The sequence below is a fragment of the Bicyclus anynana genome, chromosome 15, assembly GCF_947172395.1.
Source record: "Bicyclus anynana chromosome 15, ilBicAnyn1.1, whole genome shotgun sequence".
Lineage (NCBI taxonomy): Eukaryota > Metazoa > Arthropoda > Insecta > Lepidoptera > Nymphalidae > Bicyclus > Bicyclus anynana.
In genome coordinates this window covers 10,260,107-10,287,845 of record NC_069097.1, presented here as the reverse complement: position 1 = coordinate 10,287,845, position 27,739 = coordinate 10,260,107, and the positions used below count along the sequence as shown (strand labels likewise).

The 27,739-nt window shown below is 38.2% G+C and overlaps 2 protein-coding genes across 3 annotated transcripts; one reads left to right on the top strand and one right to left on the bottom strand.

Moving 5' to 3' along the window:
• The first annotated feature begins 174 nt into the window (after positions 1–174).
• LOC112043156 (peroxisomal membrane protein PMP34) lies at positions 175–1,845 on the top strand. The gene is made up of 3 exons (XM_024078450.2): positions 175–423; positions 513–573; positions 663–1,845. The coding sequence occupies exons 1-3, from the start codon at positions 367–369 to the stop codon at positions 1,382–1,384; spliced, it is 840 nt and encodes a 279-aa protein (XP_023934218.1). The 5' UTR covers positions 175–366; the 3' UTR covers positions 1,385–1,845.
• On the bottom strand, positions 1,796–27,352 carry LOC112043155 (nuclear pore complex protein Nup160 homolog). Of its 2 annotated transcripts, none has more exons than XM_024078449.2 (27): positions 27,039–27,352; positions 26,848–26,953; positions 25,561–25,789; positions 25,104–25,209; positions 24,268–24,463; positions 23,179–23,345; positions 22,553–22,716; positions 21,360–21,453; positions 20,744–20,895; positions 19,906–20,045; positions 18,965–19,046; positions 18,469–18,610; positions 17,605–17,804; positions 16,910–17,036; positions 15,716–15,812; positions 15,401–15,541; positions 14,405–14,623; positions 12,915–13,033; positions 12,014–12,186; positions 11,348–11,443; positions 10,129–10,261; positions 8,769–8,930; positions 8,131–8,300; positions 6,818–6,899; positions 5,245–5,378; positions 2,551–2,754; positions 1,796–1,941 (listed from the first exon to the last, which is right to left on the bottom strand). In XM_024078449.2, exons 1-27 carry the CDS (start codon positions 27,130–27,132, stop codon positions 1,843–1,845), a joined length of 3,828 nt encoding a protein of 1,275 aa, XP_023934217.2. In that variant the 5' UTR covers positions 27,133–27,352; the 3' UTR covers positions 1,796–1,842. The 2 variants fall into 2 exon arrangements, with proteins under 2 accessions (XP_023934217.2, XP_052741694.1); XM_052885734.1 differs by lacking the exon at positions 18,469–18,610 and adding an exon at positions 17,891–18,032.
• Between the last annotated feature and the right edge of the window lie 387 nt (positions 27,353–27,739).

The window sequence follows — 27,739 nt, the reverse complement described above, 5'->3', positions numbered from 1 at the left end:
CCACAGACCACAAATGAAGACACTGACATGATAGTCACAGATTAACCAAGAAAATAATTTGACAGATTATTAATTGGGAGTCAGAGAAATATACTTTGACCAAAGAATATAATAATACTCCAAGGACGTTTTGGACTTTGACATCAAAGTGATTCTTGAAAAAAAGTCTATGATTTTTTTAGTGCGGTTTCTGACATAAGAAGGTGAAGGTGTCGATTTTATTTTGTCGATTTTAAAAAATGATTACTATTTAATGTATAAAATCGATTACATATTGGAGTAATTTGAAATATGTATATTAGTTTGTTCTGTAGGTAATCATGATTGCAATATTTATTAAGTAAAAAAATATTTTATCCTGTTACAATGGCTTCGTCATTATTAAGTTATGAGACATTGGTTCATGCAATGGCAGGTGCTACGGTAAGAAATAAGAATATAAGATAAAGTATAAATATTATATACTTGATTTTTTTTTGTGTAACTATGTTTTAATAATGTATGTTTTTTAGGGGAGTGTAGTTGGAATGACTGCATTTTATCCACTGGACATATTACGGTCAAGAATACAAGGTGATTTTCCTATTAGATAAAATGTAATAAATGAAAAATAAGGATAATAATAACCATGTCAATATCATACAATATTCCATTTTTTACAGTTGAGGACTCAATAAAACTTCATGGAACTCCTCTTGAAATTCTGATTAAACTCGCAAATGAAGAAGGTATAGAATCCTTGTATCGGGGATTATGTCCTGTTCTCCAGTCTCTCTCAGTATCAAACTTTGTTTACTTTTACACATTCCATGCATTGCGCAAAGCCGCCTCCAATAATACTTCAGCTCTAAAAGACCTAATGTTTGGTATGCTAGCTGGTAGTGTTAATGTGTTACTTACATCACCTCTTTGGGTTGTTAACACTAGAATGAAGATGGAAAAGAATTCATACTCGAGCCTATTTAGAGGGCTCTTAGATGTGTTCCAAAAAGAGGGTGTAAAAGGTTTATGGTCTGGTACTGTGCCTTCATTGTTGTTGGTATCAAATCCTGCAATCCAATTTATGGTTTATGAAGCATTGAAGAGAAAATTGACATCTAGAGGACAGTTTGATACATATACAGCATTTTTTGTTGGTGCTGTAGCTAAAGCAATTGCAACAACCTTAACTTACCCGCTACAGTTAGTTCAGGCGAGACTCAGAGCTGGCACAAGCTTTAGACCGCTACTGAATGCTGCAAAGTCTAATCCTTTGTCTCTATTCCGTGGTTTAGAAGCTAAGTTACTGCAGACTGTTTTGACTGCAGCGTTGATGTTTTTGATCTATGAAAAAGTTGTCCGTTTGGTATTGACCATAATGCGGATAAAGTTAACCAGACATTGATACATGACAATTAGTAAATTATTAAAGTTAGTAAATTATTGGTTTTAGGTGATCTTAATCTATATGTTCACGTTATGGTTGTTTTGTAATGCTTTCAATCTTTTATGAAAATATTGTAATACAGTATTATTGCGTCAGCAATGAATAATATACAGTATTATTACAATAACATTTTCAAATTAGTACATCAAATTTGAGGCTTCTTTTTTTATTATTTGTTATACTTAAGTAATTTCAAATCATGAACAGTTTATTTACCATCTAAAATGTACACTGTGATAAAAGCCAAATACATGACCAAATCAGCATTTTTGTTATGAATTGTTTATTAATTTAAAGATTTTATGTTATATTTATTTGGGGAAATGAGGAGAATGGGGGGTACAGGTTAGCAGTGTAGAAGATCTGGAATTTGCAAAGACAATTATTTTATTTCAATAAAGAAAAACGTAGCAAAATTACACATGTGTTTTAATTTGTACCAACTTCATATCTTCTGACTTGCGTTCTACAATCTTCATGTACTCCTCCACAAGGTACTTCAAGTCATTGTATACCTAAGACAAAAATATATTTATTAAACTATTTCTGATTGTCAGATTCATTATCAAAAGATATGTGTTAATTAATCACCCAATTAGGAGATTATATCAGCCTGAATCAATAATGTATAGAAAGGTTTTCTAGTGATTCTATATAACTACAAAGGACTAGCAGACATCAGCGGTTTCTTCCGCAGAGCACTTGTTCCTGTGGGAATATGGGCATAAAACATAGCCTATAGCACTTGAGGAGAGTGTAGCTTTCTGATAGTGAAAGTATTTTTCAAATCAGTTTAATAGTTTCAGAGCCTATTCAATGCAAACAAACAAACATACAATCAAATCTTTCCACATTATAATATTAGTATATATAAGTATTTGTGTAGTTACTTGGGGGCTAAGTAGTGATGTGTGTGTTGTTTGAGGATTATTTAATTAAAACGCGATGTTATCTGCAATCAAGGTTAAGTCCGGCCGAACAAACAAACTCTTCATCTTTATAATATTTAGATATTAACTATTTGAACGTCGTAGCTCCATTGGCCAGTACAGTTACGCAAGCAACCACTAAGCCATCGGCGACAAACAGAAACTTAATCCGCTTACAACAAGACAAAATGTAACCTGTTTGACGTGCGGCTGGTGGATGTGGTGCGGCAGCTCGCAGAGCAGCAGGTCGGCGAGCGCGAGCGGCGCGGCGCGGGGCGCGGGCGCGGGCGGGCACAGCGCCAGCGCCGCCGTGCGCAGCGCCTCGCAGCACAGCTCGCCCGCCTCCAGCGCGCGCCCGCCGCTCAGCAGCGCGCGCACGCACTGCCGCCCCTCCACCTCCTTGCAACCAATCACAATGGAGAATGTTCACAGTTTTCAAATGTTAGCTTTCTGTGTTACGTACTCTTCCTACGACGGACTACTTCGCGGCCAGCAGCGCCGCCACCAGAACCAGCGCCAAGACAGCCCAGCGGCCAACGACAGCCGCCGACGACGCGATAGTCGCAGCACTCGAAGTGCTGCAACTGATCCTCAATGCCGTCCGGGAAGGTCGCGACCCAACCGCGGACATCGTACAGGGCATCGCCCGGATCGCCGCGCTCCAGCGCCCAAAAGACTCCCGCTCTACGCACGCAGCCCGGGCAACGACCCGCTCCGCCTCCCACCCAGTGACATAGTGCCACTTCTGTCACCGCCGGGCCTCCCACAAGCGGGTTCAACCTGGCGGTGGCAATTAGCAACCTTTTCCCGGCCTACTAGCCTATAGACCCACACTCTTCGGCTAAAAGCCAACCCAACGACCCATTGCTGTTTTAACGGCTGGCGGCAGATACCATGGCAGGGAGTTTAACTCGAAACCGTAAACCCCACACCCCGACGGGTGTGTGAGAGGAGATAGTAGCTGACGTACTGTTTAGTCATTAGTCAAAGAGTAAATGAAGATAAGGACCATTAGTTTGTTAATACGAAATTGCCTGAACGGGCTGGGCAAGTGTTGTACGATGACGTCACGCACATTAAAAGCGGGCTGTCGCCACGAGCACACTTTAAAATTTCAAATCTTGATAGAATCGCGATATTGTACGTCACGTACAATAAATAGTCCATTGAAATAGCAGCGAATTGAAACAAAAACAAAACTAGATAGGGTTAAGTACCTACCTAGTAGTAATCAGCCTTGAGTAATTCAATTCAATTTGATTTATTTTCATTTTAAATATTAAACACTGTACATAAAAACAATGACTTTTTTCTGAAATTTATTTTTCCAATGAAATGTACAAAATATTATATTTAGGTTAAAATTATAGATAAAATCAACAAAAAACAAATTATGGCACTTTTCCCCAGTGCAAATCCTCATATTTCCAATGGTGATCTCGCACAATGATATAAAAATGCAATTTTACAGTCATATTACGGGATTAACGATTAACTTTAACTTTCGTTAATTCTTCCGAAATGTAACGCTTTAACGTTTAACGAAGCTAACTTTGTAGCGGTTTAACGATTAACGAAGTTAACTGATTGATTAACGGTGCCCAGCTATGATTGTGGTGATCACTTTCTTCCACAGTTGTAAAACAAAAGTAAGTTATAAACGGCCTCCGTGAGGCAGTGGTATGTGCGGTGGATTTTCAAGACGGAGGTCCTGGGTTCTTTCCCCAGCTGGGTATGAGGTTTTCTTAATTGTTCCAGGTCTGGCTGGTGGGAGGCTCCGGCCGTACCTATTCTACCGACAAAGACGTACCGCCAAGTATTTAGCGTACCGGTACAATGTCAAGTAGAAACAGAAAGGGGTGTGAATATTCATCCTTCTCTTAACAAGCTAGCCCGCTTCCATCTTAGATTGCATCATCCCTTACCATCAGGTGAGACTGAAAGTCAAGGGCTAACTTGTAAAGATTTTTTTTAAAAAAAATTCATTATTAATGATTGCATTCATTAATGCTAGGTTTATATAATTATAACTACTAGAAAAGTTATAAAAACTTAAAAAAAATTATAATACATGGTTAATGATAGTTAATAATGGTTAATAATAGTTTGACCAGGAGTTTTTAACGCAACTTCTCGCAATATATTTTTTAACATACTAAAGATCTAAAACACTAGTACGAGATCCGGCAAAAAATATATACCGTTATTTAATGTGTGATGTCTTGTGATAAGAAATAAATGATGGAAAAAATTCACATTGCACATAGGTTGCCTAGTTAAACTGCGGCTAGATAATATTGAATGCATATTTTTTTTTAATTTATTTAATTTCCTTCCCCCATCGTCCTTATAATAATATAAATATACTTTCACACTGCAATTGTGGGATTGCCAGAAACAGTTAAGTACTGTTATTTATACACCCTCATCAGTTATATTAAAGAAACTTCAACCCCTTAGCCATTTAGAGGTAGAATTTTGAAAAATCTTAGTATTTTAGTATTTTTTGGTAGTACACAAACCTATTTTTACAAATGTAACTTGAAAAATTAAAGACTTTCCATACAAATTTTCAACCCCTATTTCACCCCCTCTTATTTTTATTTTAGGGTAAAAAAGTTCCCTATGTTTTGATCCAAGCTTCTATTTACCAGTATACCAAAATTCAATTTAATCGGTTCAGCCGTTCAGTCGTGAAAAGGTAACAGACAGACTTACTTTCGCATTATTGATATTAGTATTAGTATAGATAAACCAAAATATATATTTATTTATTCATTAAAGTTACATTTCCATTATAATATTTAACACATGCCATAGATAAAATGTCATAATTATTACAAATGGAACCCTGTTAATATTGAAAATATAAAGTAAAAATATAATTACCATGAATCTTTGTAGGAACCATTTGGGCAGAAATTGGCTCGTGCTTATCGCTCTCTTGGTTACCGCCAATAAAGTTTCTGCGTCTGCTTCTTTTAATTTTGGATATAAACTTTCAAAGTCTATGTTTTCTGTTTCTGTGAAAAAAAAAATATCTTTTAATAATTTTAATATCTTTTTTTTTTTTTATTCTTTACAAGTTAGCCCTTGTAAAGAATTTATTTCTGTTTGATGTCAAGAAACAGAAATAGTTAGCTCACATGATTTTTGCTATGTGTACGTTTGTTCCGAATGTTGTCTTATAGCTCAAAGTTTCAACTAACGTCTTGTGAAGCTTTCGCTTGACTATTCGATCAATAGTCCATATAAAAGGCAGTAATAACAGTTGGCTTATACCTAATAAAACAATATTAATTTCATGTAGTACATGGAATAAGGGTCCAAATATATATTGATATCAATTAATAAAAGTTAAGGATTTCATAGAAAACTTCACTAAAAAATTGTGTGTTTATTCACGTCATGAAACAGTTAAAATATAGCTCATCATGGCTGACAGCGTATTGGCTCGTATTGTCAAAAAATATTTGTATAAACGCTCATGAACAATTTAAATTTAGAAAAAGTGTCAACTATAGTCTGGCAAGTTTATTGATATGCGGGCGACGGGGGGAAAGACTGCGCGGGCGCGACATCAGTCGTAGATTTTTCATTCATCACTACACGCCCCCCGGCCCGCGCGGACCATCGAGAGTGTTACGAAGTTGCCAAGCTATAGCCTATTCTTGAGACTCGTTATGAGAACCCTCACTCCGGAGCCCTGACCACCATTTGTATATGTATGGTAATAAAGTTTACAGTTACAGTAATAATATGTAAAGTGTTCATACATTTATTTATGAATACATGGTTAAAAATATTCAAAATTATAAATATGTAAATATGGTAAAAATAGCAACAACACATTGACTGTAATGAATATCATAAAATAAATTAATACACATAATTTCAACACGTCCTGAACATTATATTGTAAAAAGCAGTAAAATAAATTTAGTTGCCGTCATTAAAGTCGCTCATGCATAATAAAATTACAATAATTATCTACAAAAACATAATCATTGTAACTTTTAAAAGATAAAGTAACTACCTACTGCATTCATTTATAGCACTTGCACAGAATAACCAGAGTCTTTACAAGCAACGTACTGAAGCCGGTAAAACTCATTAAAATATTATACACTTCACGCGTCTCTTTGACATCCGCATAGACAAACTTTTTTCATAATTTGTATTTATACTAACTAACGACAATTACGTAAAATAATATAATATTCAATAATTACTAATAAAAAAATACTCCATCTTATTTCTTTCGTTTATGTAGTTTTTGTAACATTTAAAAACATAAGACGCCATTTTTTTTTAATAATATTGAAAATTACTGATGCGACGCTTCCTGTCGTACTGACTCAAGAATGTATTCGTTTTTTAATTTTGTATTTGTGACGGGTACGACACCGTCGTGTTCCGTGCGCTCCATCTGCTTATTATTGATTAATCTGTAAGCACTTACTAAGTAACGCTTGTTGCACCGAATCCAGGGCTTCCGGCACTTCCTGGCGTAGCTCAGCGGCCAAGTCTTCAGGGCCAAGAACCTGTTACACATAAAATTGTCATGGGCCTATTAATTATCCAAGGTACTTTGTAAAACAGGATACAAACATATTTTTTACAGTTCCAGCTTTTTGATTCCTCCAGAAAAACAAAAAAACAAAACTGGGAAAACACATTTTAAGTTTTGTTGAAAAGAAAATTTAATTGTTTTTTGTCATTTTAATTAAAAAAAAGTGTCATAATACTTTTTTTAACAAACTACAAGTACATAACCGACTCCTCGTCCGCGCAGTTAATTGCATCGTAACTCTCTCACTCCGTATATCGTAATTTTACGCAACCTTGCATAGTCTATACCAAGGTTTATCAAAGTGGGGTACGCGAACCCCTAGGGGTTTGCCATTCGACGGCAGTGGGTTCGCGACTGATACCAAGTCAGAAATAAGTATAAAATTGTCCAAAATTACTCCTAACATTGAATTCATTTGCAACCTTGCAAATTTTTAAAGATGCTTGGAGGCAGGATCAGCTTCCATCTTCACACACAGAAAGTAAAACTATAAGAAATTGTAATGTTGTCATCAATTGTAAATTACAATGTTGTATGATTTTTTAAAAAGAGCAACTGTTGAGTTTCTTGGCGGTTTCTTCTCAGCAGAACCTGCCTTCCGAACCGGTGGTAGAATCAATACAAAAAATCAACTGACGTGTCAAAAGTGCTTGTAAACTGAGTCTACTTGAAATAAATGATATTTGATTTGAACCTTATTTTCTTCAAGTCAAATTTATTTTTTTCTTTGGGGGAGGGGTTCCATTATTTAGTAACGGGTTCGGGTTCGTAAAGCCGAAACTTTGAGAAACATAGGGTTTGTCTACGTCATAGACGCATGATTGTGACTCCAGCAGTGACCACGCTGCGCGCTTGTGGTCACTGGTTGGTACACTCAAGACTAATTAGATAAAGACCTGCCTCGCAAGACATTATTTTTCTGTCAACGTATATGATCAACGATCTTAAGCGATTATAAACACTGTCTCTAAAGAATCGATGTTTCGTAGTTTACAATCGTGTCCGTCGGTTAAAAACCTCCGTAAAAATACCTTTTTGTGTATGGTGAAAAAAACTAACAAAAACTGCTAGTTTAGTATAAAATATGTATGAAATCTAAGCTAGTTTTCCTTAGAAAATGGCAGAAAATTTTGTTCGTGAATTTGGGTGCGATACTAGTCCTTATGTATTTAGTCTGAGCTGGTACACAACAGACGCAGTACCTGCAGCGCTCGGGGCGCGCCGGCGGGCGGCGAGGGCTTGGCGATGAAGGCGTGGTCGGGCGCGGCGAGGCGCAGGCACGTGACGGCGGCCGCCAGCCAGCGCCGCCGCCACGCCGCGCCGCCGCGCTCCGCCGCGCAGCGCGCCGCTCGCTCGTACATCACTGCCGCCGCTGAATGACATAGAAACCGGTTTAAGCCTAACATGCGATCAAACGACATATATTGAAAAGATAAGTAGAGTGTAACCAATAGCGGCACAATCGGAAATATTGCAATTTCTTTCTTTCTGTTGGGACGAAAGAGATGGTACTGGAACTACCACCATTGGTCAAAATTTTGTTTATTTCTCTTCACGAGATACGCTTTGGTCGCATGCTAGTCGTAGTTTTGGCTCGTGGGAGGCTTTGGCCGTGGCTAGTTACTACCCTACCGACAAAGACCGCCAAGCGTTCCGGTACGATGTCGTGTAGAAACCGCAAGAGGTGTGATTTTTCATTCCCCTCCTAACAAGTTGGTCCGCTTCCATGTTAGATTGCATCATCACTTACCATCAGGTGAGATTACAGTCAAGGGTTAACTTGTACAGAATATAAAAAAAAATCTGTATAGACGTGCCAAGTTACGAAGGTGGATGTCACCTTTCCTGTAGTGTTGTCGCGAGATGTGCAGCGCGTACAGGAAGTCGTAGTAGGGGTTGTGCGGGTGCGGGTCGTGCAGCTTGGCGCGCGCCGCCGCCGCGCGCTCCGCCTCCGCCGCCAGCGCGCCGCACGACACCAGCGCGCCCAGCTGCTTGCGCTCCGCTGCACACAAACACTACACGGTTACTGTACAACAGTGATTCCCAAAGTGGCCTACATCGACCCCTAGGGGTCTATGACAAACTGCAAGGGGTCTATGTCAGCGAAAAAAATTTGGAGGTCCATTAAATGAAAATGGTTTCCACGATAGTGGATCATAACACACACATTGATAGTACCTATTTTTTACATCATATTATCTCATAATATCAAAACATATACATTATTTTTAAAAGTAACTATGAAGTAAAAAATTAATATCAAATAAGTAGTAAGTTAGGTATACCAAACATGGAAAAACATGGCAAGGGGTCTACAACACAAAAAGTTTGGGAAACTCTGCTCTACAACTTCTTACTGAGTTTATGTTACCAGAGTCGAAACCAAAAACGATAATTAATAATATTTATTAACATAGAGCAAAGCTGTGGGAATGAAAGGATAAAAAAACGAATGTGCTTTAGAAGTAAAACTTCTTTCAAAAATAAAAAACAAAGCGCCACCTATGAGCGTCAGGCATAACTGCATCCAAACAAGTGTACAAAAAGGGACTGTTTCAAAGTTCTCTCAGACCGCCATCTACTGGTAGTTTAAAATAACACACGATGTTTCACTATGCCTGCAGATGACAACACACATCACACGTTTCGTGACTCATTCACCAGCTTACTCCCCAAGTCGTAAAGAATCCTCGTTGTGAGTAAAGAAGTGTAACTTTAATAAGCTAGTGTTTTATTTTAGTGTAAGTGCCGTAATGTAAACTCAGTGGCTTCACAGGGATGTTTTGGGAGTGCAGAAGCATCGCCTAATGGGATCTGAAGGCAGAAGCAGAAGAGATGGGCGGAACGAAATTCTAAAGGCGTCTACTTTGAGACTCGGACGTCGGCTTAGAGGGCCGTTCTGGAATGGTATTTTGGTCTGAGTGTATCAGTCTTGGCACCCCCAAGATCTTGAGTTCAAGCCCACGTCCGGGTGACGTCAGATATAGAGGACGCTGTGTAGCTTGTGTTTGTGTTGCCTGGAAGCGTTGTCAGTCGTTATGTCATCGTCAGTATCGTAAAGGACGAAGTATAGAAGAAGTTGTCAGTATCGTAAAGGACGAAGTATAGAAGAAGTTGTCAGTATCGTAAAGGACGAAGTATAGAAGAAGTTTTCAGTCGTTATGTCATCGTCAGTATCGTAAAGGGCGAAGTATAGTTACCGAGCGTGGTCAGCAGCGTGGCGGCGGCGGCGGCGCGAGCATGCGGCGCGGGGTTGGCGGCCGCAGCACTGAGCGCGCGCGACACGCGCCCGCCCGACAGGTGCCACTTGAACACTACCCACTGGAACGTCGCCTGGCGAACAAAATAATACACATTGGTCATCATTATCATTATCTTACACACAATACACATTAGTCATCATTATCATTATCATTATCATTATTATCAACTGCCGGACATAGGCCTATGCCGGACGTAAGACGAAGAACATCCAAACACCACACCACGTCTTGATATTGGTCCCATCTTCGACCATTAATAACAGGACCTGCCTAGCTAACCGTTACCCCTCTGGCAAAGATAAAAAATCTATGATCTAACGCGTTTATAAAAACTGTTGCTATAGAATCGATGATTCATTGTTGTAATCGTTTTCGTCGTATAAAGAGCTCCCTAAAAATGCCGGTTTGTGTTGTTGAATGGCATAAAAAACGGCCAAAACCTTGTAGTTTAGTAAAAGATGGAGTAACGTTTCATTTGTAAGTATTAATTTTATCAAATTTGTAATATAATCGATTCTTTTGATGGAACAGCAAAAAATCGATTAAATAATCGAATATTCTATGTATATATTCTGTGGATAGTCTAAGCGATGTGTTTGTCAGTTTGTGTAAAAATTAAGCGTGTGTGTATTGCGAGTCAAATTTATAGTTGTGTGTAGTGTATGGACACAGAAAAATATAAATGATTATTAAATATTTTTGATATGCGAGTTTACCTCGTCCCCCTCAAAAAACGACAGACTTTTTTGTTGGTGAATTTGGGTGCGAAACAGTTCTATAGTCTAAATAGTCAAAGGTCCACGTAGTTAGTTCGGTGTCGACGAAGGTAACACTTCACTTACTGGTGCGGTGTTGCCATTCAAGCGTCTTAGTACTTTAGTAATGGACTTTAAAGGCACTATGAACGTTAGGACGTTCATAGTGCCTTTAAACTCCATTTGCTGCAACCATTGCCACTATAGCTTCACGACTCTGAAGTTATGTCTGTGATTTTGGTTCTGCAGATTTCCTCTTTTTTGATTCAATCACGCAGAAATACTCCGGGCATAGCTCGTTCGATCACCGTCTGAGTGACTCTGGGTATTCTCACAAGGCATAGTTAAACAACCAAATAAAAAAACACATTATTGACACTTGATATCACAAAAAGTCTTACCAAATTAGGATCATCTTTATCGGCGATGCTTATAGCGGTTTCTGCAAGTCTCACAACGCAAGCGCCTGCGTCATGTATCTCGAACAATTTTATTACCTGTGGAACAAGACATTATTACCAGAAACAAAAAAAAAACAAGTATAAAATAATTCTATAGATTGGCAAGTTCGTTCCGATTATATACGGGCGACGGGGGGAAGGACTGCGCGGGGCAGAAGGAAGGACTGCACGAGTATGAGTCGTGCGGGCGGGACATATAAACTCCCTCCCGCAACGGACCATCGGAAGTGATCGGAAGGGACAAGAATGCAGAATAACGCAGTTTTGTTTATTTTACAGTGTTTTAAAATGTTAATCAATCATATATCAATAAGATATTTTCTGTTGGTTTCTCGTTAAGGTCAAGTTCTCCTTGGAAAGAATGGAGAATGTTACTAGGTATGCAAAATCACTTGAAATTTTTGTTACATTAGAGCTTTTATATATACAAATACACTAGTTTTTGTTTTATTTAAAAATACCAAATATTTTTATTTTCAACGGAGAATACAGAAAGCTAACATTTGAAAATAGTAAACATTCTCCATTAGAACATTTAAAAACTTAATTATGGTCTGTCAATCAAAATGATCATAAAGAACCAAAGCAGAAAAGAGTGTATCGGACCTTCATATAGTAAAGCACCAGCGCCTGATGCTGCGTGAGCCGCGCGTCGGGCGTGGCCACCAAGTTGCGCAGGAAGGGCTCCGTGCTCACGCCCTTCGCCGCGCGACAGAAGGCCGTGTACGCGCCTTCTGGGTCCTCCAGCTCCAGCAGAGCCAGGCCCAGGATAAACTGACCTGTGACGTTTATTATAGCGTTAATCAATAAAATCTTTTTAACAAAAAAAAATCATTTAAAAATTATTTCAAAGTGAAAATATGTAACGCATCTATGAAGTCGGTTATTTTTTTTTTGTTAAAAAGATTTTATTTGTCTGTTTTTATAGCATAGTGAACCGTAAACGCCACAGTATGGGCAAATACGTTCACTTATTTCAGCTATTTTGATTTTAACACAAATATGAAACCGATTTTTGTGAAAGTTAAAAATCGATCTGAAAATATACTCTTTTAAACAAAAAAAAGAATTAAAAATAATGGTTAATAAATGACGAAGTTATTTGGTAAAAAACATTAAAAAAGTCAAGACATCCTCTTTTACGACCTATTTATGAGACTTGAGCTCAACAGTGAGTCGAATATGGATTAATAATGAATATTATAAAGACGAAAGATTTCATGGTATGTTTCCTGTTTATATTGAATTGCTGGACCAATTTGAACAATTCTTTCTTTCTTTCGGCCGTGGCTAGTTACCACCCTACCGACCAAGACGTGCCGCCAAGCGATTTAGCGTTCCGGTACGATGTCGTGTAGAAACCGAAAGGGGTGTGGATTTCATTCTCCTCCTAACAAGTTAGCCCGCTTTCATCTTAGATTGCATCATCACTTACCATCAGGTGAGATTGTAGTCAAGGGCTAACTTGTAAAGAATAAAAAAAAAAAAAATATCTAAGGAATCTTACGCGAGCAAGCGTTCCACTCGCACCAGGGCTCCAACAGCGCCACGTAGCTCTGCACGAGGCGCGGCTGGTTGATGGAGGCCAACCACCAACCGAACTCGAACCCGCCGCTCACTGCCCAACTGTACTCACTTCAGGAAACTATTATGTCAATCAATCAATCAATCAATCAATTTATTTCAATCAATCAATTTATATATATATGTCATTTATATATCCACCAAGTTTATTATTACAAGAAGCGACTCCTTATTCATCCTAATATCTTGGCAAGCAGACTCTAGACTGAAGACTGTCCGAGGCGTCTTAAACGTAAACGCATATTTTTTTTTTAATTCTTTACAAGTTAGCCCTTGACCACAATCACACCTGATGATAAGTGATGATGCAATATAAGATGAAAGCGGACTAACTTGTTAGGAGGAGGATGAAAATCCACACCCCTTTCGATTTCTACACGATATTGTACCGGAATGCTAAATCTCTTGGCGGTAACTAGCCACGGCCGAAGCCTTCCACCAGCCAGACCTGGACCAATTAAGAAAACCTCAATCTTCCCAGCCGGGAATCGAACCCAGGACCTCCGTTTTGTAAATCCAACGCGCATAGCACTGCGCCACGGAGGCCGTCAAATTGTAAACATGTAAACTAAGCCTATTTGAAATAAATGTTTAATATGTTGTTATCTTATATATTTAATAACAAGTATTTAATAATCCATAAATTAGTAAAAAGGGTTCTCAACAAAAAAAAAATATATACATAATTATATTGCAGGTAATTTTTATTTGTATCATTAATTTTGTTTTTCATCGTTATGTTTAAGTTTTCTGTTTTTTTTTAAACCAATGTATCTACCTAGTTAGTTTTAATTAGTTCTTAATAATTGTCTTTAATAGTTTACGTAAAGTGTTGAACTGTGTGCGTGGCGGCACCTGAACTGGGTGATAACTGAAAATCAGTGCTGCATACTTTTTTTATTGAAAGTATGTGGCAAAATGCTGAGTTGGGGCCTTTTTCTAGGTTGTGCCACATAATACAGGGCACTCTTTGGTGCTCCACTGTTTGAGTCGACAGTTAAGCCATAATATGTTTTAATTTAGATTTAATGTGATATGTGGCATTACTTAAAAACTCAGACCAATTATTGTATGCCTCGCTAGACGTTACTTTTCTGTCAAAGTATATGATCAACGATCTAATGCGATTATAAAAACTGTCTCTATAGAATCGACGTTAAATAGTTGTAATTGTGTTCGTCGGTTAAAGAGCTCCGTAAAAATAACTTTTTGTGGAATTGAATTGTGTAAAAAAACGGGCAAAACTTCTAGTTTAGTATAAGATATATACCAAATCTAAGCTCGTTTTCCTCAGAAAATGACAGACAATTTTGTTCGTGACTATGAGTGCGATACAGGTCCTTCTATAATTGGTCTGAGCTTAAAAATAAAGATCTTTTCTTTCTTAAATAAATTTAGAATGTGAAAGGATACAGCTGGTGCGCGAGGTGGTAAGCCATCAGCGGCAGCGCCTGGTGCCAGTGCGTGGGCGCGCGCGCGGCCGCGAGGTGCGTGCGCGCGCGCCGCCCGCCCGCCGCCGCCGCGTACGCCGCCGCCGCGCCGCCCGCGCCGTCCGCCGCGCACGCGCTCTCCGCGCTCTCGCCGCGCAGCGCCGTCAGCTTCAGCCGGAACGCCTCCGACGACCCCGCCGCGCTGTACAAACATTGCTAGTTACTACTTTGTAACCTTCGATAAAAGTGTACAAAAATCTTACTAATCCGTTGCATTGTTGACGTTATTAATAATTGAAAATTTTCATAACAGTTATGTTGGACAAAGGTTCGAAGACCACCACCAGGTGGACTGACGGACTGGTGGATCAAGCAAGTCACAGGGATTTGCTGCAGGCGGCCCAGGATCGTGATGTTTGAAAATCCTTACAACAGCCAATGTCCTGCAGTTGACGTCCATCGGCTGATATGATGATGAGGATGATGATGAAGATAGTAAACAAAGTTAAAGATGTATCACTCCATTGGAGTACACATAATATTCATAATTAAAAGACATAATAGGGTAGTTGATCATATCAAATTTATTCTGTTATCCATTTTGTGACATCACTAACACACTTGATGTACTAAACGTCAAACTAATTACTGTTAACTAATATTTTTGTCAAACGCTCCGTTTGCAAGGGATTTATTATAGTGACGTCATGAAACAGTTGAAATATAGACATCATGGCCGACAGGCGTTTTGGCTCGTATTGTTAAAAAAATATTTAAAAACTACAATTTTCAATCACAACTCGAAAAATTATGAATATTTTTTTAGAACGATATAAACTATTTAAGATCATTTAGAGAAAAGTGTCATCTAGCCTATTAAAAACTTAACTATGAAGTTCACTTTTGATTTTTCGATTTTGGATAGTTTTTTTTACAACGGTAAGGGAATTCCAAACAAGTATATGAAGTAGGTACTCACGGGCGCATGAGCGTGGCCGCTCGCAGCCACAGGAGCGCGCGGTAGGCCTGCCAGTGCACGGCGCAGTGGCCCGCGCCCGGCACGCCGCCCGCTCCGCGCGCTAGCCCCATCGCTGCCATGGCCCCGCGTACCACGCGCGATCTGCACATTATTTTTTTATTATACCAGCTGACCTGTAAATGGTCTGCCACATATTTTTTTATACAAAAACATTACAATGGCTCATTACATGCAGTGCTATACAATACTTTTTCCACGACCATGATAAAACAAATTAACACAACTAGATAAATAATATACAGGGTGTGTGCTTACCTCATTTCAGCCATTTGACGTATAGCCTCGGTAACTATAGCCACGCCCAAGTCACTAGCGAACAAGTTATCGTATTCACTGGTTTCTTCATCGTCACCTGCGATATTAATATTTCCTTGACATGAATTTAGAATTACAAATACATAATATATATAATTAATTAAATCCAAAATTTTCTTTATGCTATACATCAATCTCCTATTAAAAAGTGGATGCACAATCACCGACCAAAAAACGTCCCCACTCAATGAGTGCCAAACACAACTTCTTGGCACTCAATTCAAGTAGTCACATTTGCAAATTCAAAACAAACCTTAAACTCAATCCTTAAGGTTGAATTTACTCTGAATTTGGGATTTTATTGAATATTGAACTATATTTAAAGGCCTTAGGTATAATTTTCTTTACCAATAATTCTAAAACTGTCAAAGCAAAATTGGCCTGCTTTTAAGTGAAATTTTCTACATGATTGGGCGTCCTTTTATTATAAGAGGTCAACAATGCTATAGCCAAAGACATAATTTATTAATTATGGATTAAATTGCTGTTGTTTCTGCAATTTTTAATATTATTTATGTTTCTAAAGAACACCACTTTATAAGTAACATAATTTTTATCCATTACTTTTGCTCAAACTAAAAAACAACTTATTTGAATATGAATGAAATTGTAAAAAACGAGAATGGGGCACGACACGACAAAAAGTTATAGGATTAAGTCAACGAGAGAATGAGATACAACTCAATATTTTACATTGTATGTCTTTTTTGTAGCTTTTGTGTGTTAAGTTACAGTGTGTGAATACAAAGAACAGACACACACAATGCACATACACATTATTTTTAACCGATTTCAAAAAAGGAGGAGGTTCTCAAGTCGACGAGTATGTTTGTTTTTTTTTAATGTTTGTAGGACATACTAAAAACAGAAAAATAAAACCTTTTTAACAAAAAAATTTAATCGAAAGAAACATAGCACATACAATGTGGTTTCGCTTTTTACTTTATGTTTGTGATTTTGAAGTTGGTTAAATTTTTTTGTTAATAAGATTTTATGTTCAGTCACTACCGGGGTGGTATAAAAAAAGAAAATTAGGAAAGATAATCTTGAGAAAATCGAATGGATTATGAGAATCGCCACTTTAACACACCATTCTTTACAAATGTTTATAATTATATTGATATGCTAACTTACTTTTGCATGTATCAATTTCGGGCACATCCAATTTTAACGCGTCATTCAATTCGAGTACTGCATTCTGCAAATCCCTGATAGGTTCCAAAATTGATGTGATTTCATCAATTTGCTCTGGTGACAAAGTCTAGAAAAACAATAATTTTAAAATTGAATTATTTTTAATTTATATACAATTTTTTATGTAGGTTTGCCAGTTTTATACACGCTGTGATCTTAGTGAAAAGTTTAATGGCCATAAATGATTTAATGATTTATCTATAGTTAAATAATTGATGCTTCTAATTTTAACTACAATTTCGTTGAACTTTCTTGGTTTCTCGAGATAGACATATTCAAACTCAAACTTCAGCAAAAATTCATTTATTACAATTGGGCTTAGATTACAAGCACTATCGAAACGTCAGGTATTAATATTATTAGATAATGGAGACAATAATTAGACGAAAACTAAAATTAAAGTTAAGAGGGTACCAAAGCACCTTGGTCCGAGAAGAGTCCACAAGAAACTCAGCCAGGTTTTTTCTTTTTTAGTTTATCACCATTTAACGATGTAGTGCATTTATTTAATCATTAACACGTTTTTTCTATAAGCTTGCGTTAAATAAAAACTTTGAATTTATTGAGAGACAAAACTGTGGTTTCGAGTGGCAGTTTATTAGAATATTAGTATAGAAGTATATATCAAAGTGTACTGGCGCGGGATGGTCCTGCGGCGTGGCGGCTTGCAGCAGGTAGATGAGGCGGGGCAGCAGGCGGTCGAGCGGCGCCGCGCACGCGAACAGCCGGCGCTCCAGGTCGGCGGCGCCCGGCGCGCTGGCGGCCCGCTCCCAGCGCGCGCCCGCCACCACCACGCGCACCGCGTCCGCCGACAGCTCGCCCGTGCTGTCGCCGCCTGCGCCACACGACAGGTTAGTACTGTAACGTGCCAGGGTACAAGCGCACCACCACCCGCTCGCCGCCTCGCCACTCTACACATACCCATGGCCGCGCGCGCGTCGGGCAGCGTGTCCTCCGGCGCGGGCGACAGCATGATGCGCTCGAGCGGCTCCAGCTGGCGCACCAGCGACACGCCCGAGCGGCGCACCACCGCGCACCACCACCCGCTCGCCGCCTCGCCACTCTACACAAACCCATGACCGCGCGCGCGTCGGGCAGCGTGTCCTCCGGCGCGGGCGACAGCATGATGCGCTCCAGCGGCTCCAGCTGGCGCACCAGCGACACGCCCGAGCGGCGCACCACCACCCGCTCGCCGCCTCGCCACTCTACACTTACCCATGGCCGCGCGCGCGTCGGGCAACGTGTCCTCCGGCGCGGGCGACAGCATGATGCGCTCCAGCGGCTCCAGCTGGCGCACCAGCGACACGCCCGAGCGGCGCACCACCACCCGCTCGCCGCCTCGCCACTCTACACATACCCATGGCCGCGCGCGCGTCGGGCAGCGTGTCCTCCGGCGCGGGCGACAGCATGATGCGCTCCAGCGGCTCCAGCTGGCGCACCAGCGACACGCCCGAGCGGCGCACCACCACCCGCTCTCCGCCTCGCCACTCTACACATACCCATGGCCGCGCGCGCGTCGGGCAGCGTGTCCTCCGGCGCGGGCGACAGCATGATGCGCTCCAGCGGCTCCAGCTGTCGCACCAGCGAAACGCCCGAGCGGCGCACCACCGCGCACCACCACCCGCTCTCCGCCTCGCCACTCTACACATACCCATGGCCACGCGGGCGCACACATAATAAAATTAATAAATAAAAAATTAAAAATATTTATTAATTTTATTGTGTGAGCACGCGTAATTACTTTATAATATAAGGTAGAGGTGGATACAAGGGGTACCAATAAAATTTCTTTAGAACTCGCTTAAAAATTTTGGGCTCACTAGATCTGCAGTCATATCTATATCAGAAAGCGCATTTAAAGCTGCTTTATTAGGATTAGAACTCAAACTGAGATGCAAGTACCATTAATACCATTGGAAAATGAAAAATGAGAAACTGTAAAGTAACAAAAAAGTAGAAAGAGATTAGAGAGCACTTTTTTTGAATACTACTTACATGTTTCGACACCATAAGGCCGAGTGGTTTCTGCAACCCTTCCATATATTGCATGCACCAGCTGTATAAATCTGACCAGCATCTTGAAATAATAATTTAAATTGTATTATTTAAGTTTTATCAAATTAAAAAACGATTAAATCGATCAAACTTTTTTATGCGAAGAAGTTTTAATTGAAAAACGCCTTAAGTGTGAGTAGAACTCGCACACGAAGAGTTCCGAACCATTGGAAATATAAAAGCGACAAAAAAAATACGTATGTTATATGGGAGGCAAATTACATATTTATTTTATTCTTACAGGGACCTGCCTCGCTAGACGTATACGACGTATTACGTATAAGTAATCGAATATTCGAATATTCTAAGCCATGTAATTTTTATATCTGTGTACAAATTATGCGTGTGTGTATTACGAACCAAAATAGTTGTGTGTAGTGTAAGGACACAATATATTAATTGGTGTTAAATATTTTCAGTTTGTCAGTTTACATCATGCCCCCTCAAGAACGATAGACAATATTGTTGGTGAATTTGGTTGCGATACAAGTCCTTATGTATTTGGTCTGAGGGTGTACGTCATAATGTATAGCTGGGCAAATTCGTTCGCAACATTCCCGATGGTCCGCGGGGGACGGGAGGCGATGACAGATAAACCCACAATTGACGCACCCCAATTCCATTTTTGACGGCCTCCGTGGTATGCGCGGTGGATTTACAAAACGGAGGCCCTTGGTTCGATTCCCGGCTGGGCAGATTGAGATTTTCTTAATTGGTCCAGGTCTGGCTGGTGGGAGGTGAGATTGTAGTCAAGGGCTAACTTGTAAAGAATAAAAAAAAAAAAAAAAACCAACATCTGCCCTGCGCGCACGACATCACTCCCGCGCAGTCCTTCCCTCCCCGTCAGCCGCATATCATGGGAGTGTCAAGCTATAACTCACTTGTGCATCAGCTGCGAGTGGTCAAGTGTGCTGGAGCGCGCGGTGAGGTTCCGCATGCGTGCCTGCACTGCACCCATGCAAGACTCGCGCAGATCGCCGTCTACCCCCGTCTCCGCGCCGCCCCACGTCCGCCGGTATATCTGTCAGTACACCTTATCAATTCCTTCATTGGCAAATTATACTAAAACAACAAAATTTTACCCCTTTTATTACAGATAATAGTCAATTTAACCATAGGTAGAGCTAAGAATTTATTGGAGTGTAAGCATACGAGTACATTTTTGTTTGACTGTATCATTTTTGGCCAGAGTTCCTAAAAAAGCGAATACTTCGACAAAGACACAAGCTCTTGCTGATATTGAAAATATCAAGGAATATGCATGTGATACAACATATGCAATATGGAATATGCAGTCTAGATATTTTTCTTTATATTCTTTATTAGTTTTTATTAAAATTTATTAATATTTACAATTTTTTTTAATATAACAGTTTAAATTTTTGATCAAAAGACCCTCAGGCCATGGAGTCGCAGTGCCAAAAAAATTTACCGAATCATTCCACCGCGGCTAGTTTTGCCTCGACTGGTGACAGAAGGGCAGGCTCATTTTTTGCGCAAAGGATCAGCCTGGCTGTCCAGCGCGGAAATGCAGCCAATATTCTTGCCACCATTCCACATGGACATGATTTGTATAGTTATTAGGATAAGTTAGCTTAAGTTCCTTATTGTATTCTTTCTCAATCAAAAGATAAAGTGTACAAAGAGGGATTGTTTCAAAGTTCTCTAAAAACGCCATCTACCGGTAGCTTAAAATAACAAACACAAAAAAATATATACCACGAGAGCCTTCTTCACAAGCGCCGGCGGGAACAGGCCCGGCGTGAGCAGCCGGTCGCGGTACTGCTGGTGCGACGCCAGCTGCGGCAGCGCCGACAGCGGCTCGCGCGCTGCCACCGCGCGCCAGCTCACCTCCGCGCCTATCACGCTGCCTGTGACATACGTGTGTCGTCACGAGCCGAGATAGTACGAAGTGAGTTAGGTGGGGAGTACTGGGAGGCCGAGTGCTGGCTATATAGGCGACTAGCTTATTCTTGTCGTGGCGTTCGATCCGTACACACCTTTTATTGGATAATCCAAGAAGGATTTGGGAGTGCCTTGAGTGGAGAAGGGGAGTGTTAACTATACATAAACAATACACATCACTATCTAGCCCCAAAGTAAGCATACAGAGTAGCTTGTGTTATGGGTGCTTAGATAGTTGATATTATAATATTAACTATGTCATTTTTATGCATGCAAATTAACATTACCAGTAATAATACTTTGAACGAGCTTTGTCACAAAATGTTCCAATATATTGTCATAAAGAAAAATGTTTTTAAGCAAAAATTTATGTTTATTATTATAAACATAAATTTTTGCTTAAAAACATTCACATTCAACATTCACTCACTCGTCACAACAGCGTCGCCATCTGGTTGAGTCCACAGCGCCCATAGAACGTGGCTACCCTCGCCATAGCCAATTGAATAATCCAGGAGATCCAGCTTAACACACAAATATTACCAATAATTTAATTAAGATACCACCAACAAAATTATATGTATACAGAATTAAAAAACTTAATAACTAGGGTATTGAAACACATATGTATAACTTTACTTAAAGGTAGCCACAGTGTAGGTCGCACTAACAAATAAAAATCAAGTGTTAAAAAAAAATTAAAAAGAAATTTCCATAAATTTTCACAAATTAACAAACAGAGAAAGAGAAAAAAAGCAACAATAAAAACTAGGAATTAGTTAAAAATTAAAAAACTGTTAATTTCTCAACTTAACTCTTCTTCTTCTTAATGTTCTTTATTATTTTTAGTAAGTAACTTAAAGCCAAAGTAAAATAGCCAAACTTAAAACAAAACTAAGAATTAGATAAAACATGGTTTACACAACCAATGACACTTGATAAGCGGATCATTAAACTGAACTCTTCTTAATAGTATTAATTATTTTGGACCTTAATTTATACATCTTATCACAAAAAAATGTTACAATACAATACAATACAATACAACACAATCCTTTATTTGCTGATACATTTTACAAGGTCTTAATAAATAAATATAATCTGTTCTGTATCACGCCCGATTGGCATGCAAAATATTATATTAGTTACATTTACAGTAAATATTATATCATTCCAGAAATTACTTTTAATAATGAATAGAAGAACAATATTAATTAATTTGAAAAAAAGAAAATACAAATAAAAAAAAAATTAAAAAAAATAAAAAAAAAAAATTATTAATTATTAATGGTAGATATTTATTTATTTAATTTAATTTTTTCTTTATTAACATTTAACTTGAGCATTCAATTGTGACTGAAGCCTCATGACAATTATTATGAGGAGGAAAATCGCATTTTTCGGGCATCTGCAAAGGGGATCGCCTTATGAGTTTCCTAAGTTGATCCTAGAAGGTAAGATACCCGGAAAACATGCTCCAGGAAGACAGCCAAGAAAGTGGATAGATGATGTCAAAGAGTGGACAAAGTTAAAATATTGCAAAAGACCGAAAGAGTTTTCTACACATGTCCGCCAAACTTCAAAGGCACTTCATGATGATGATGATTAACATTTAAATCATACCTGGGGACCAAATAATCGGCATATCTGTGAGAATTTGACGGCACCAGCGCCGCCATCATGCATTTTCATGACCATGAATTCACATTCATTTGGGAAAGATATGTATGCCACCAGTAGTGCGCTCCCATCCAATGCAGTTGTATACTGCAGCATATGGCCGTGGGCTGTAACACAGTTAAACTAACTTAACTAATTATAGTTTAACTAGCGGACGCCCGTGAATTCGTCTGCGTGGAATTCAGTTTTTCGCAAAACTTTCAAACATCATGGATTTTTTCGGTATAAAATCGTGGATTGTGTTAATCCCGGCTATTATGTATATTCGTTTAAAATTTCAGCAAAATCGATTCGGTAGTTGCGGTGTTAAAGAGTAACAAACATCCATACAAACTTTCGAGTTCATAATATTAGTAGGATATCCGTATTAGAAACGACCTTCGCCCATCTGTTTATATAATTATGTATGTTGAAAAATATATTGCGAGTAGGATTGTCTTAAAAAGCTTCATTTATTAAAAGACAAGCTTCTTTTCTCGCCTCTGTCATACCCAGCACCCCTGTACCGCACAGAAGCTAACTCAGTTATTCGTTTTGTTTTTAATAGTAGTATGGCTTCAATTACTTACGGGGCGGTTTGGGTTTATCCATGGTCTGTGACAATGGTGGGGAGACAGCGGTTGGCGCTCCTCCATCATCTAACAGCCAAGCGCGAAGACAAGTGTCTCCACAAATGGCAACCGCCAGCCCGTTAATGAGCACCACTCCGTATGTGTCAACACCGTCGCTTTTACCTCTGGAACACAATGATAATCGAGAATGATATAGATTCACTGTGTGGGTGAATTATAGCTTGACAAGTTCGTTCGTAACACTCCCGAAGGTCCGCGCGGGTCAGGGGGGCGTGTAGCGATGAATGAAAAACCGACTGATGCACCTCACTTCTCCGCACGCATGATTTCATACCCGCGCCCCGTCGCCCGCATATCATGGGAGTGGCATCAAAGAACTTGCCAAACTTTTAGGTGTGTTGTGTAAGCTGTTGTTATTTAGGTAGTTTAATGATTGCGAACTCCGAGTGCTGAAGACGACTGTCGGTGTGCGGAAAAACTCAATCGAGTTTATGTCACACTGTTAAAATAATAAATATTAAAAATGTATATTTATATTTAAATAAATAAATAAATATAGATGATAAGGCATCTATTGTTTGACAGAGAAAAACTGACAGGTTAAGGAGTTCCTATAAGACATGTCAAAAATCACCTTCTCTGCTTGTGTTGTTCTCTTTGCTCAGCTTTTTAAATTCATAATATGTACCTTATATACTATCATATACATATACTGAAAAGCTACTTCACACTTCTTAAAAAACAAACTAAAAAGCAAAAAATAAAATTTTAATATTTTCTACCTACTGGAAATGGAGCCTCAATCAATAAGATTTCAGTTTCTCAGACTCTTTCTTTCACTACATCTGTAGGTAGAAAATAAAGTGTTAATTTCGCTTTTTAATTTGTCTTTTTGAAGTAGATTGTACTTTTTTAGTCTAAACATAATAAGTGTAAAAAATTACATTTAAATTTCTGTCCAATAATAAAAAGTATTATCATCAGAGCACTCGGAAAAAAGTTACCTGTGATTCATAAGAAGACAACATATATGTCGAATTGAGAACCTTCCACAGTATTTTTATTTATTTGTATAGACATAGATACCTCAATGCTCCAGTGATCCCATGCAAGAATCTAGGCACTGTAGATTCCCGTTTAAGTGGTATGGTGACTGCAGACCCAGTGACTGGGAGTTTGATTAATAGAAGCCCTCCTTCACCGCCATAGCCAAATGCCAAGGCAAAAACTGCCTCACCATTGTCTCTCAGCATGGATGCACAGGAGTGTGCTACAGCTGTATCTAAAATGGGTTAAACTTACACATAACTTATCCATAATTTTATAATAGAGATATGTCACTAGCGCGTCAAAACTGAGGAGAACAAAAGCGGCTAATTATCTTAATTTCATTGAGTCGCATAGTAAACAACGAATGTTATATACGAACGAATAAATAACACAAATGTCGAGATGCGTGTTCAGTAATATATATTAGAATTAAACACAAATTTATGCATGTGCAGTGGAGTCGCTAAATTTGGATCACTTTTTGCAGTGAATTTGTAGGCACATATCATATCTGTACTATTAAATATTATTGCACATAAGAGTATTTATTACTCTATGAATTAGGTCACTCGAACTCTATGTGTGGAGTTTTCTACATGTATGCTCATTACATGAAATCAAGTTAGCATCAGCACAGTTCTAGTCCCAGGTAGCTCTAATGACTTATGATCTTTACACATATTTAAAGCCAAAGTTCTTTAATTATATTAACATTAAGATTATAATGAATAAAATATCAAAATATTGAATTGACAAGACAATCCCATATCCCAAGAACCATACAATAAAATTTATTAGAAAGACTTTTTCTAATTTATAAAGTCTATTTTTATTTATTTATTTCTATTTATAAGGTAAGGTTATCTACTTACTTGTATTTGAATACTGATTGAGAATATAATAATTGTTAGGATTATTTATTGCATTTGTATCAATAAATATAGATGGTGTCATATTGCCCATTGATCCAAAAGATGACTGCAAACAAAAGAAGGATATAAAGCAATAAACAGACAAGCATGATAAATGTTTGGGTGATAGCTTTTATACATCTTGTATATGTATTCACAAAAACTTGAGTCCTAATATATGGAGTATTTTCCTCTATAATTTATTGGACCTACTATCTGTAGTCAGAGCTAAGAAGTAATCTAACATTTAGTTAAAAAGTTACAATGTGACATATTTTCTGGGGCCCCATAAAATTAATTCACCATGGGCCTCACATAGTATAGTTACGTCAAGTAGTATTATAGTTACAAAACTAGGTGAAAGTGTTCTTATATCATCGTGTTATACTTATATCATATTATATATAATAATTCTTACCTTTCTGTCTAACCTAAAATCTAAGACATCAGGATGCGGAAACACTAGACGATGTACAGAAGCCACAGTAGCAGCGAGTATGACAACTTGCTGAGACGATGTCCTCTCATAAAACGATACATTATTTAAAGGTGGAGTCCCTGGGGCTACCTTACACCTCAAATTGCATCCAGCCAGATTCACATCTAATGAAGCTTCTGATAGTTCGATAGAATCAGACGTTGTTTGCCTGAAACATGATCAATTTAACAATGTCTGGTCATTAGGAAGACATATACAAAATCATTTGACTAGTGGACAAGTACTGTTAGTTATTTAAAGACTAAGATTAAATTAGTGGACAATTTCTTATTATTATAGTAGGTATATTATAAGGTTGGTTTGAAGTTTCTAATTAGTCGTTTATGTACGGTAGAATGTAATTTTATTTAGTACCAAATCAGTAGTTTATAACACAAAAAAAAATCTGTTGTCTGTAAAGTTGGTTAACTGATGATAGTTAAACATGAAAACGTCATAAGAAAATACTCATGAAATGGTTGCATTTTCCAAAAGAAAATGTTAGTTTTTCTAAAATACTGTTTAATAATCTTCATAGACCAGAATATACTTTATTTCTTGTAAAATAAGTTGGCAACCCTAGAGCGAGGGAACGACACATGACATCATCTTTTTTCAAGTGTGCAGCCGGCTACATTACAACAATATGACTCTTCCATAAAATAAAACACACCTGTCTAATTTTGGAGTTACGATCTGACTGTCTGATTTTATCACAGACAAAATATATCTATGATGAATATAGAATATGTAAATATCAAGAAAATATAAAATTCGCTCATAAGACAACATTTCTCATATTTAAGCTTGAAAGTAAACTCCACAGAACTAGGAACAACTTATTACTATGTAAATAAATACTTATTAGTATGATGTTGCATTGGTCAAAATCAAAATTCATTTATTTCAAGTAGCCTTAGTTTACAAACACTTTTGAAACATCAAGTTCAACTATTTGTAAAGACTACTACTGGCTTGGAAGGCAGGCAGTCGAGTGGATAACCTAAGAGGGCCAAGACTCAAGAGGTCCTGGGTTAGGTTTTGTTTGAATGTTTCAAATACTCTCCTTTTTTATTGTGTAAGTGACATAGTGAATCATTATCGTTCGATAAGTCATCGTCAGGATCGTAAAGAACGCCTTTTGTGCGTCTAGATCTACAATCGGCGTTGGAATTGGGGGGTGTAAATATAATTTTAAAAAAAAATGTAAAATAACAGCAATATTACCAATAAATAAATCGATTTCTTGTATTAGCCTTTTTAGAGTCTCTGTACCAATAACCACCAGCTTTTTGAGGAAGTTTAATATCTTGCAGTGTACTGTGTGTGCCACCTGAAATACAATAGAATTTATAGTTAATAATTAACTAATTACTAAGCGAATAGTCCTTAAAATTAAAAAGAATATAATGATCAACCTGTATTTAAGACAACTTCTTTCCATTTCTCTGGAATATTATGATTCGGCGTGATTTCTTTAAAAGTAACCGGTATAGCCTCAATGAATTCCATAGTTCAAACTTCCACTGATGTTAAAAGAAGTAAATGTGATAGTCTACGATAAAATATACTTAATATTAAAGTTTATCTTTAGTTATTTTATTTCAGTTCTCTTGACAACCACCGAAAACTTTTAAAATTTAAATATTTGTATTTAAAGTTTAAACTCTCTCAGACTCTCAATTCGGCTCGGCAAATTTTTATTTTTTTTGTGACTTATTCACCACAGACGACAAATACACATGACATATGCACTAATAGCAATCAAAGATTATTGACATATGACACATACAAAGAATATATACTACAAGGAAAAGAAGCAAGGTACCGACACGAAAACGTTGGACATAGCAGCGCTACTATTTCCGCAAACAGAATATTAACTATATAACTAAAACACCGGCAATTTTAAATGAAGATTTTTTTCATCGAGGTACACTTATTTACTTTTAAAATAGTATATGAAACCAATTAAAAAAACAAAAACAAAAAATAAAAAAAAATTTTTAGATATTACTTCTTAAGAATCGATTTTTTATATATAAACCTCGGGTTAGACCAATCCACCACGCTGGCCCAATTCGGATTGGCAGACTTCACACACGCAGAGAATTAAGAA